This window comes from Chaetodon auriga, chromosome 21, assembly GCF_051107435.1.
Source record: "Chaetodon auriga isolate fChaAug3 chromosome 21, fChaAug3.hap1, whole genome shotgun sequence".
NCBI lineage: Eukaryota > Metazoa > Chordata > Actinopteri > Chaetodontiformes > Chaetodontidae > Chaetodon > Chaetodon auriga.
Window position 1 is genome coordinate 21184762 of NC_135094.1, and position 13490 is coordinate 21198251.

Here is a 13490-nt window from a genome sequence, read left to right on the forward strand (position 1 = left end):
ACCTATATTTTGGCTATATATCCTTCTATTGGGGCCATTTACTATATTTATTACTTTTTACTTTTCAGAAATTGTGCTTAGCAGTGGTACTATGGCTGAAATCCTTGATTTGATTTACCAGAGCTCTAAATTCAAGTGCTATATTGGCATGTTCAGAATTTCACTGGTTATTTGAAGTGTCAGCCATCTTCAAAATTGGCTGTGACTGGCTTGTCTGGTTGCTAGGCTCCATGTGCCAGATTGTGATTGGTCAAGTGAGGTGTAATTTTGAAACCTGAGACTCCAAAGTGTAACTGCAGGCAAGATAGTTCCCTTCTGCATAAGTTCAGGGAAGTTGTAACTGGGAAAGCACTGAAGACAAGCAAAAGACAAGCACATAGCCTGCCATTTTGAAAACAGCTTAATAATGAAATCAATCGCACAGTGCAGCAAAAACTAAGTTACACAAATTCATACTGTGCTCCAATTGTTTGCAACAAAAAAACCTCAAGATTACTGGCTCACAGCACATTACGAACTTGAGTTTATCCTCTTAAGAGAGTCCCAAACTGGCCCTGACATTGATAATATGCCGTAATGTGCTGTAGCACAGACAGACTGAGACAAACACAGTTCCACGCTGTGCTCCCTCATGCTGGCCTATTAAAATGACCCACAGAGAAGGTGGCAGTTAGCACTTGGCACCAGTGTCATCCTGGCAACTTTGAATGCCCAAAGACCTTTGAGATGCCTTCAAACACAAATGCACTGACTACAGCACTGTGAGCAACCGCCACTGAAAAGAAGACATAGAGTCACCAGGAGAAAATGGCCCATCTGTGCTGACTTCTGGACCAGCTGCACAGTTGCTAGGTTTGAGGTTTTTCATGACCAAACATTTTTCTCCGGAGCCTTAACCCCTCAACACTCTATAAATTCCAATTTATCCTGATAAGCTTGTTCATGTTAGGCTTTTTCTGTTTAGAAGGGGGGTTAATCAATCAGTTGTGACTAACATATCTGTTCAGTTAACATTATATGGATAGACAAAGAAGCTGTGATCAAGGCTGCCCTTAAAAGCAGCAATGTTTGCCATTCAGCACTAGAACGACCAATCAGATTCTGCCCGTCATTACTGCTTTAGCACTATGGAATGGTTTGTGTCTCAGGACAACATTAACAGATATGTCTATGACATGGCCATTGGCTACATCAGCAAATGCATCAGTGGCATTATGCACGGGACTACAGTACAGACGTTCCCCTATCAGAAGCCCTCAGTTAACATTGAAGTCCATGCCAAACTTCCATGTTTCAAAAAGTTCAAAGTTTACCCTTTCCTCAATACCTAAGCCCTCTGCCTGAACTACTACCACCCAGTCGCACTCACCTCTCTCATCATGAAGTGCTTCAAGCGGTTAGTCAAATCCTTCATCCCCTCTATTCCTGACTCACTGTGCTAACTGCACTTTATATACAGGCCAAACATATCAATGGACAACACCATCCTTGTAGCCCTCTACACTGCCCTCTCCCTCTTGGAGCAAAGGAACACATGTGAAAATGTTCTTTAACTATAGTTAAGCATTCAAAATCATTTGCACATCAGCTCATCATCAAGCTCAGAGACCTGAGATTCAATACTGCCCTCATTGATTGGATACTGATCGGCAGGCTGTGCAGACACCCTGGCTCACAGCACTCTTGTACTCTTTGTCCATGCTGAGGACACAACTGTCATTGGCTTGGTCACCAACAACAATGTCACGGCCACCAGAGAGGAAGTCAGAGCCCAGGATGCAAAGCAAGCTGATTGTGGACTACTAGAAGCCTTCAATGGGACTACTGTGGAGAGGACTCCAAGATACTCTGTATCCAGGATACTACAAGCAGACCTTTAAGAGTATCCGGAGTGGTTGCATTGCCACCTTGTAAGGCAATTGCACCGCCCACAGCTGTTTATGGCAGTACTATGCAGACACACCATTTTAAGGGCAATTTTTCTGTTACTATTGGTTGGTTTATAGAGAACCAAACAAATATATATCAGCACAACACTAGACTTGTTGGAATTGCTGGCAAAAAAAAAAAATTAGTAATACACAGTGTCATAGTACCTCTCAGACTGCTGAGATTCTTGATTTTGTTCCCACTCACCTCCAATAGTTCTATTACTGCTGTGTGCTGTGGTTCCTGAGTTCTACAATGAATCACACTGTACTTGCAGTTCTGTGTATTACACAGAGGGCACCTGATAGTATTTCCTTCCACTGTGTCCTCAAAGTGTGGAACTGAGTGTTTTTTGAGACAACGAGAACCAGTCCATGGGGAATCAACCAGACAGACCACTGACAGCCAGACCAGACCATATGAGCTGGGATATTCAGGTTCAAGTGGGGGTCACGATAGTGAAAGTGATTTCACTCCCTTGTAATGCAGTGTAGAGGTACCCAAACAACACAGGGTTTCAATGGATTTGTCAGTATCCCCCCCCCCTCTCTCTCTCTCCCCCTCTCACTCACACACAAGAACATTTGTGCTTCTATTCAACATTTACGCTCCCTCTCATGCTGTTTATGTTCTCTCTCTCTCTCTCTCTCTCTCAATCTGTGTGTTGTGTTGCGTTGTGATTGGTGGATTGATGTTAAGCTGTTTTTGGCACTTGGATCTTATTTAACTGTTAAGACCTATCATTTTTCAATGCTGATGCTTTTTGACTGGAACTGTTACAAGTCCCTGTTTCCCACTCGTTGAGCAGCTAATATAGTTCCACAACAGATGCAGGACATTTATGCTTGTATTCAATGTGTTTCTACCTTTTACACATTTTCAAATATTACTTTTTCTTTTCAACAATTTATTACAATAAAAGTAAAAAACATTGACAATATTGGAGTTTCGCTTCCAGTTTTCTTATTCATGAATTTAAGGTCATAACTTCTTCAGATAATGTAGTTCAGCTTCCAATACTAGCAAGTCATTTCACATATCTGCATGCATCCAATCTCAGCTCATTAGACCAATGCCCTCTCTGTTCCAAAGTGTAAGTCAGTTCATCTGTGTGATATTCATACAAACCATTCTCTTTCAGCCTCGTCAGAGAATTCATTTGAACTTCCAGCTTTGACAGTATTAAAGTTTAGCTTCACGCTTTTATAGCCTTGTGTTTCAGCGCTCAGCTTCAAGACTGATGAGACACTCTGATAGCCTTAAGAATGAAATGTTTTCAGTAGGGTGGGGTGATATATGCACTGAGCCAAGCTGTGAGCAATCATGGCCATTCAAGGTAGGCTAGCAAAAAAGTGTTGTTTAATTCAGAGGCATGTTGGGGGTTTGCTGGTTCATACAAACTACAGTAAGCATGCAGCTCTTCATGTAAATGCTATGTTCACCATTCCTCCCTGCACTTTCTGAAACTAATTTAACCATATAACAGTGAATACATTCATTTTTTACTGAACAAGCAGAGTCTGTGTCTGTAACATGCAAACTCTGGGACATTGCATGTTACAGACTCAGAAAACAAAGCTCCAAAAGTGGTCAGTGTAAATAGAAATAGAAATAGAAACATGAGTAAAATTAAAACAGTAAACCACAGAGATTCAATTACAAGTTACAAATGTGTCAGGAGGTGAACAAATATGTCTACAAACAGAAAATTCTCTCTAGCCACCAACACAGCCACGCACGCACACACACACACACATAGTGAATGCAGCACAAGTCACAGCTTTAATTTGGGAGACACCTTCTCAGATTGGCCCCGGTAGGCCCTGTTACCAAGCAGGATCACAATAGTGTGGGTCAATGCAGATATCCCTTGCTGTGACAGCATGCATCCCTTTGCTCCAAACAGAGCAGAGCCAGCAAGGCAATTGTAAAAAAAAAAAAAAAAAAAAGGAAGACAGAAAGAAAAAAAGAAAAAAGATACATTTTCTGTTGGCTTCTTACCTGTAGAGGAGCAGACTGGCATCTGAGTTTCTGAGGAGATAAAAAGAAAATAACAGTGAACACTATGAATACAAGTTTTTTTGTAAGACATTTAAAGCATTGATCTTCTAAGGACCACTGTGACATTGACCAGTATTTTAAATATCAAACACTGCAGTCAGATTGTGGTCGCCGTTACAGGTCGCTGGCATGGAAGAGAGTGAAGTTCAGCAGGAATTTTGTCCCCTCTGTCATAACAGAGCTGAACAGAACATCAAGACTGTAATGTGCCTGAGTTTGTGTTTGTGTATGTTAAGTTGGAGAATGTGCTGGTAGAGGGTGTATGGTGTGGGATTCATGTACGTATCTGTCAAATTTGATGTATTCTGTCCAGTTTGAAGTATTTCTGTACTCTGAGATTCTATGGAAGGTGGAAACAATTTTCCTTGCAGAGGGACAAGTAAATCTAAATCAAATCTAATCTAATTCACAACTTTTACAGTGAATTCCAATGGTGGCCTACTTTCACAGTAAATAAAAAGCATAAAAATATCCATGAAACTTCTAAAACTGCTTCTGCAGCACAATCCACCTCTCCTCAGTCCATTTATGTGCTCAGCATGTTCCTCATAGTTTCTGCCAAATTCTGGCTATAAAAAACTCAAACTCTCTAGCCTAGTTGTGTTTGCATCTGTCACTCAAAACAACCCTACAACTTTTCATCAAACCAAAGTCACTGCAGGTGCTGTCCTATGACAAGGAACAAGGTCAGAGTGAGGCTCAGTTTTTAAAAAAGGTTTTAGCAATTACAGTTAGCAGAGTATTCCTATATAAGTCACTTTTGAGAGCTGCGTTGTAAGGGGTAGCAGCTACTGCCAGAGTCTGCTGAGATAACCTGGCTCCAGGTAAAGTCACTTAAAATAAAGCTGTGGATTTCCACATTCAAAAATACTTGCAGTGCAACAAATAAACAAATTGACATTTCCCAGTGTCTCTGTCATCACGCTCAACATCAACAGTTCGAGATTTCTCCCACTCTGTACAGTTAACACAAGTGAACCCACTAGGTAACAATTAACATTATGCAATAAGTACAAGCACCTAAACACTGTACGGTCAAAGTATTAATAACATTTTAAAGTTTAAAAGCATAGTGCTGCACAGTGTTAGCTAACTACAAACACACATAGAGTTTATAAGTTACTGTGAGATCTGACTTGCCACTTACTGTACACAGCATTTAGTAATATTCGGGTTACAGTGATGTTGATAGGTACGCATCCTGTGTTAAAATTTGAAAGGAGGCAGTCAGCTCACTATCGACATGTTCAGGGGACACCCCCTGTTTTATCACAGTGAATTAATAGTGTTATGAGCCTGTGTTTAATTTGACAGGTATCTGATCCACCAACCAGCCTGTTTTGTAGTAAGAAATCTTAAGTTTTGAAATGGTTTGTCTCTCATTCCCACAGACATCACCCACTAAAATACCACAGCTAACCATTGAGGCTGGAAGGGAAATGAGGTGGCACAATCAAAAATCTGTTGAACAGTTTATCTTGATGGATTGAATTGATGCTCAATTAACAAGATGCATGTTGACATATGACAGGTTTTATTTTGTGTTTCTAGAGTGATGTGTTTCTGTAGATACGTGAGGAACTGGCAGGGAGCTTCCATCTAATTCAACCACTGTATGTGTTATGTCACCACAGAAACACTCGGTAACTGTTAAAGCATGATATGGTTGTCTGAAATTGCGTAGTTAATTATTACAGAAAATACAATAACAACATAATGAGCTATTCACATTTTTAAAAAAACAAGCAGACAGTATTTTGTGGAAAACTGCAACATTCAGGTGGCAGTCTTAATAAACTCATTACTGTTATTCGACACAGTGACTTACTATCAGGCTGCCTAAATTTGTTGCTAAACACTCTCCAGCTGATCCAGAGTGCTGTCACTGTAACTGTAACGACAGATAATTGCAGTACACAGGCGATTTATGAGTTTCCTGATGGATACATAGCTTTATATGTTTGTAAAGTTCCCTAACTTTGTGTTTTCACAGGAAATTCATAAATATGTAGACTCAAATAGCACTCTGCCGGCTCCCAGCAAACACGGCCAGACTGGGACACAAATTTGAGTGAGCGCAGTCTCCGAGACCAACACAGGATAGTTTGATGACAGGGAGTACAGTACCAACGTGGTTTTCTTGCAGGGCTTGTTTCCTGGAGCGCAATATAGATAGCTAACCAAGCTAACTGTTGTTGAAGTAAAGGAGATCATTCATGACACCACTACAAAAGCATTTGACAGTATAATAAAACTTAATAACATTTTAATGACTAGTCCAAAGTGTACCACTGTAGTTGTCAAGAGGTCAAGAAAACTACTCATGACACAATTATAATGTCTCATGACAGCCAATGTCAAAACAGACCACATAAGACAGTTTAACATGATGTTAACGCATAAAGCTAAATAGTTACTTTGACAGTGAATGAACATTCATAAAGACTCCTTCATGTCCATGACAGATGTCATGTCATGGTTGTGACAGCATCATGTCAGTCTTATGCACACCCCTTCAAATAAAGTGTTACTGACTTTTCTTTTAAAATGCACAAATAAACATTTGCATATTGCTAATTCACCATCTTAGCTAACTGCTAGCATCACCATGCTAATAAAGTACCTAGCTAAGTAGCTGACTCACTGCAAAGAAATGACATAAACAATTATTATTTACATACACTTACTCTCTCTCTCTCTCTCTCTCTCTCTCTCTCTCTCTATATATATATATATATATATATATATATATATGTGTGTGTGTGTGTGTGTGTGTGTGTGTGTGTGTGTGTGTGTGTGTGTTCCTGGATTTTGCAAGAACAAGATCCAGGCAATAAACAGTAAACCAGTAATCAGATACCCTGCTGGTATAATATCCTGGCCACTGGAAGAAATGGAAGCCACTGATATCAAGACAAAGAAGCTCCTTACGATGCATGGAGGGTTTCACCCTAAGTCCAGCACCCTGAGGCTATACACTAAACGGAAGACAGGAGGCCGCGGACTAGTGACCATCAGAGCCACTATCCAGGAGGAAACAGCAAGCCTCTGGAAGTACATCAGGAAGATGACCCCCAATGATGACCTGCTGAGTGAATGCCTCAGGCAGCAGAAGCCCAGTAAGGAGGAGCAAGAAGGGTTGGCATTGACATACAAGCCCCTGCATGGCATGTACCATCGACAGCTTGAGGAAGTGGCTGACAGCGAAAACATACCAGTGGCTGGAAAAGGCTGGACTAAAAGACAGCACAGAGGCACTGATCATGGCCGCACAAGAGCAAGCCTTGAATACAAGGTCAATAGAGGCCGGGATCTACCAGAGCAGACAAGACCCCAGGTGCACGCTGTGCAAAGATGCCCCTGAGACAATCCAGCACATAACAGCGGAGTGTAAGATGCTGGCAGGGAAGGCATACATGGAGCACCATAACCAGGTGGCTAGCATCATACACAGGAACATCTGTGCCGAGTATGGGCTGGAGGTCCCAGGATCAAGGTGGAAGCCGCCCCCAATGGTGATCCAGAATGACCGAGCCAAGATCCTGTGGGACTTCCAGTTCCAGACACACAAACTGGTGATGGCGAACCAACCAGAGTAGTGGTAGACGAAGAACAGAAGACAGTCACAGTGGTGGATGTAGCGATCCCAAGTGACAGTAACATCAGGAAGAAAGAGCATGAGAAGCTGGAGAAATACCAGGGTCTCAAGGAGGAGTTGGACAAGATGTGGGGCATAAAGGCAAAAGTGGTCCCAGTAGTGATCGGGGCACTTGGAGCGGTAACCCCCAAGCTGGGAGAATGGCTCCAGCAGATACCGGGAAGAACATCTGAGGTCTCTGTCCAGAAGAGCGCACTCCTGGGAACAGCTAAGATCCTGCATAGAACCCTCAGGCTCCCAGGCCTCTGGTAGAGGACCTGAGCTTGAAGGAGGCACAATACCGCCGCAGGCGGGGCGGGAAGGGGATTTTTTTTGTTGTTACATACATATATATACATATATATACACACACACACACACACATACACACACACATATATACATATATACACACACACATATATATATAGCTATTATCAGCATTATCAGGTTTCTGCTGCCTGAGGTATCTGCTTAGCAGCTCATCTTTAAGGGCCATCTGCAGGATGTATTCTTGGATATTAGTTGTTTCCTAGACAGTGGCTCTGACGCTCACCAGTCCTCGGCCTCCCTCTGTCTGCTTTGCGTATACAGAGCTGGACTTGGGATGAAATCCTTCATGCATTGTGAAGAGCTTCCTTGTCTTGATATCAGTGGCTTCTATCTCCTCCTCTGGCCAGTTAATGTAGAATATATAGCACAACAGATATATTTCTCTATAGATGGTTGCTGTGTATTGAAGCATAATACACATAATTTACATATTTACATATTTCATATCGTTTATTATTTATGGTTGATTTACATTGTAGTATAGTGTAAAGTGTACATATTTTTACAAATTTTCTCTGAGATACTCTTATTTCCTTTTTAAATTTATTTACTTGTTCTACAATGGAAGCAAAAGCAACTGACCCAATTTCCCCTCAGGGATCAATAAATTAATCTGAGTCTGATTCTGATGTTCCCATGCGAGGTGTCTAATGTTCATGGCGATCACAAATCCTTCAGTGCCTGTTGCAACTATGGACAAATCCACCTTAAGCCATTCAAAGACCCCCTCCTCCACTGAGGCCAAGGGGGGAGAAGGAGGGTCAAGGAAAAAGGTCGTACTGCCCAAAGGGTGTTTTGTTCTAGTCTGAAATATCAGTGAAGACAAGTGAACATACTGCATGTCTGTAGATGTCCATGAACTGAGATTTGAAAACTGAGGCTTGGAATCCAATAATGTGCAGAGGAGGTGGATCAGTCTGGCTGGATGTGAGTCAACACATCTCCATAACTGCTGAACAAAGTCGAGCATGCAGGCAGAGTGAAGACATGACTTTGCTTGTCCCTGCAGTCAGTGCTGCAAAGACAAGAAGATGAGCCAGATCCATAGACATTTTCAACCTTGTGGACCAACCCTCTTCCTGACACACCCTTGTCTTATTAAGCTGGCTAATGGTTTTGTCAAGTCAATGTGCAGGGAGTTAAGACAAACATTCATGATGCACTAAAACACTGACATCACCGACTAAAGTGCACACAAGTCATTATGTTGATAAGAATTTGTGCCAGAAAATAACTTGCGTGCAATATGGGCACAAAAGATAATCACCTGGGTGGACAAATTATCATTTGAGAATCATTTTGCACACAAGCTGTTCTCTTGTGTTCTCTCACAGACAAAATTAAAAATGAACTTTCACAACTGCAGGAGCTCCTATGTCAGAAATTGGTATAAGGGGACTAATGAAAACTTGATGAATGAAATGAAAAATTTGTGCAGAGTTCACCACACTCTGTAGATTCTTGTAATATAGTCACATTATTGGTATGATTTGGTTTGCCATGATGGGACGCACCTGCTCTAAATAGGTTTCTCCACTGAAAAGGCCAAAGGTCAACTATAATGACGTTGTGTGTAAACATAATAATCATTTTATCTGAAACCCCAAAATGCTATTCCATTTTGTTCTGTGCTTGGTCAACTATTCCAAACATATGAAAGGATTTAAGAAGCCAATCGTTCTATTGACTCTTATCTGGAAGGATCAATATTCGTTCAGTGTTCATGGAAAGCGTTCATATAAATGGATGGTGGGTGGACCACTGTGGCATGCAAAGTCCCTCCAGAAGTTTATGTAGATTTGTTTTACATGGTTCCAAAACGTCAAACTCACAACGGAAAGGTCCATCTCTGTAATGCTGGACAAAATTACTCTTGTTCTTTTATTTTTTCTTTATTTTTGTCCCGAGTTGTCCTTCAAAATATCAGGTTGGTGATATGTACAATTCATAAAGACTGTTATTTCAATACCCATTTAATTTACGATAAAAGGTGCAAACATTGTTATTTTATGGCCACATTATCATTAGAACACGACAATAATACTGTATGTTCATTGATCCAATCAGTCAGGAAAGATTCAGATAATGTTCAAGTCAGTTTGCTGTCTTTAAGTTAGATTTAAAATTGACATTATCGTTCAACTGTATCAAATGATACACAGTCAAGTGGTTATTGTGAAACTGAAACTTTGAAACAATTTAGAGAATTATTCATTTATTATATCAGTTACCATTATTATTATCATCACCATCTGTACCTTTTAAATAAATAAATAAATAAAACTTCATTCACCAGCCAAAATTCAACAAAAACAACTCAACCAACTCCAGTCCTCAGATTGCATTCATTTGGAGAGCAGATTGTGTTGTTGTCATTGGACAATCACCGACAGTCTATAATCTATAATAAAGACAATGCTGAAGCCCGATCTAAATAATAATAATAATAATAATAATAAATATTTCAATATGTGGTTGCTAAAAGTGCAGTCAATAAAAAAGGGGGGAAAGAGAAAGAAAAAGAAAAAGCAAAAAAGCACGATAACCTCACTTAAACTATTCTTAGACTTGAAAACAAGCGTAAGCCTACAATTCAGTGAATCGGTGTGACGTTTTGACAGAGTTAAATTTTGTCATATTTTGTCATGGGCCATAAAGAGCCCATTTTAGATTAGGCTTCATCATCTCCACCAAGCAGAATTCATTCCAGCTCAGTGTCTGACTCTTACGTTCAGCAGACGATGTCACACATCCTGTGTGGGGACGACTATGACATGTTTTTCTTGAAATGCTGCGCTTCATGGTGGATTATTTCTGTCGAATTCAACAGCACATCCTCATGACTCCACTAAGGTCTTGTATAAATCCTGTGCTACTCCCGATCATTTGTCTGATCATTTATTTGTCTTTAACCTTGTCTCGAAACTTTTCGCAGCCAACAATGTTAGTTAGAAATCTTACCTGGTACCATCGGAGCAGAGCCCAGCAGAGCAGGTGAGCCGCCAGGCTGAACTTGGCGGTCCGGTATCTCTCCGGGAGGCAGGTGAGGTACATGAGCAGCTCCGCCCGTCCGCCGCCGCTCGGCTCCTCTTCGCGGGCCGACCCGCTGCTCTCCGCTTCCGAGTCTCTGCTGCAGCCCGAGCTGTCCATTGTTGGATTCAGCCGCTGGAAGTTGTTTTGTGGCTCAGGAAAAGTTCACAGTTCAGCTAAAAGTTCCCTGGACTTGTTTTCCAGAACTGTTCGGTACAGCGAAGACCGTCTCACATACTGGAGGCTCGCGGAGCAACTTTTCTTTCCTAGACACTTGACGCAGTTGATGCCAACTGCGAGTCACGAGCACCCACACGTCGAGGATTCACTGACCCGCTCGATCCCGTCCGGACCGTCTGCTGTGTGAACGTATGACATTTTTCGATTGAAAAGTCCCAGGACCCCCCTTCACATCCTGCCAAGTAGCGTATCCGCTGCTTATGCTGTCATTCATTACCAGTAGCCTTCACAATTGCCGATACACAACAACGTCAGGACTGGCTTACAGCGCCCCCTGTTGGCAGAATCACTTAACACAGTCGCATACATGACTACCCCCCACCCCCACCCTTTTTTTTTTTTTTTTCTTTTTTTTTTCAAATAAGCAAACTATACCCAGTTCCTAGTTTATTAGAGGACACCCAGCTAAAATTAAAGCACCCCAGTAAAGCATTCCTGCAGTAAACCCTGACTTCATCAACTGTATGAGCATGATGGAGGCTGTTGTGTGTGGCGTTGCTGAAATGCTGCATGCATTGCTGTTCTCACAGCTCTCTATTATTTTCTCCATCCAATTAAAATCTATGAGGATAGGCTAAATAACAACACCTCACTATAATGCAATACGCTTCAATAGCACCAGAAACTACATCTTCTGAAATGAATCAGTTTGTCATCTTTATACATGAAAACAGGGTAGTGTTTTGTTGTCAGTGCCTGCATTTTACATTTTCATTTAAATTTCACAGTTTCAATTCATTTCATTTTCTGTCACTGAGTCAAACTTGTCCACCTCATGTGTTGATCCTGTACCTACAGCATTTTTAAAGCAGGTAGGTGTTTGACATGTCCTGAAAATTATAAATACATTTCCGCAAATAGGAAACAGATGCTTACAAAACAGCTGTTATAAAACCCTCACTAAAGAAACCAAACCTAGATAGTAATACACTCACCAACTACAGACTGATATCAAACTTTTCATTCATCAATAACATACTTTTAAAAGATTCAGTGCAAATTAACTAATTTCTTATAGAAAAAAAAACATCCTGGAGGAATTGCAGTCAGGCTTTGGATTCATGCCTTGATTTCAAGCCAACTTGACTACTGTGACATATCATTTACTGGCCTCCCGAAAAAAAAAAAAAAAAAAAAAAAAAAAAAACACTGAGAGACTTCACCTCATTCAAAACTCTGCAGCTCAGCTATTGACCAGAACCAAGAGAAGAGAGCACATTAGTCCAGTTCTAGCTGCTCTGCACTGGTTTTCTGTAACATTCAGGATTGATTTTAAGGTCCTCCTCCTCCTCATATGCAAAGCCCTTAATGGACTACAACCAAGCTACATCACTAACTCTAACATCACTAACACTGCGGCCATCTGCTGCTGGTTTCTTGGAGGTTCCCAGCAACAGAATGGGGAGGCAGCTTTTGTCAAATATGGTCCAAAGCTCTGGAACAGACTACCTACAGGTATCAAGGAATATTTTTTAAAAGAAAGTTTCACTTCAGCCTTTAACTAGTTGTGACTTCCTGATGAAGGTCTGAAACTTTTGTGTTTTGCCTCGCACTGACACACTGCTGCACTATTTTGAATTTGGGTCATGTGATTTTGATGTAGTAAAGCACATAGAGCTGCAGTTCTTGTATGAATGGTGCTATTAAATAAAGTTTATCATTATTATTGCTATTCTTATTCTTATCATTATTATTATCAACATCATCATCATCATTATTTTTATCGTGCACCAGCAGAGATGTGAAGGTGTTGGATGGTTTGAGGACTCCTTGTGATTTTCTGCCAGTCCCTGCGTGTTTCCGGTGGATTTAGCAGTGTCTATTCAATGGAATCAGATGAATCTCAATATTAATGAATGAGCACAGGAGTCACAAATGTATTTTGTGATTTATACTTAAATAACTGTCTCTGCAAAAAATATTTTTTAGTGCACACAAAAATATTTATCATTGTATATAAATGTAAAAAAATACTCATGTAAAAAAAAAAGGTTTACAGTGTATTCACTGTATAATGCACACACAAATATTTCTTATAGATAGATAGAAATGTAAGAGACACACAAATACATGTATTTAAAAGTATTTGCAGTTATCATCAAAACATATTTGGAAGTTGTTACATTTAGATATAGACTGCTGAACCCAAATGTACAAGCTCTGCTTGTCATTTGTGAACTTCACAGCATCAAAAGTGAATTTTCTGTATCAGATGTCGCCTTCTTTTCCAGCCAGTCACATCAGCATAGATTCAAGGGCG

General features: G+C 40.7%; 1 protein-coding gene across 2 annotated transcripts in view; it reads right to left on the reverse strand.

The window, feature by feature from the left end:
- The window catches only part of arhgef4 (Rho guanine nucleotide exchange factor (GEF) 4), a 154792-nt gene extending 143347 nt beyond the window's left edge, over positions 1 to 11445 (reverse strand). For both annotated transcript variants that reach the window (XM_076761769.1, XM_076761768.1), the window contains exons 1-2: positions 10922 to 11445; positions 3931 to 3960 (exon numbers count right to left, since the gene is read on the reverse strand). In XM_076761769.1, coding sequence (XP_076617884.1) covers positions 3931 to 3960; positions 10922 to 11110 — 219 coding nt within the window. In that variant the 5' untranslated portion in view covers positions 11111 to 11445. The remainder of the gene's footprint in view (positions 1 to 3930; positions 3961 to 10921) is intronic.
- Between the last annotated feature and the right edge of the window lie 2045 nt (positions 11446 to 13490).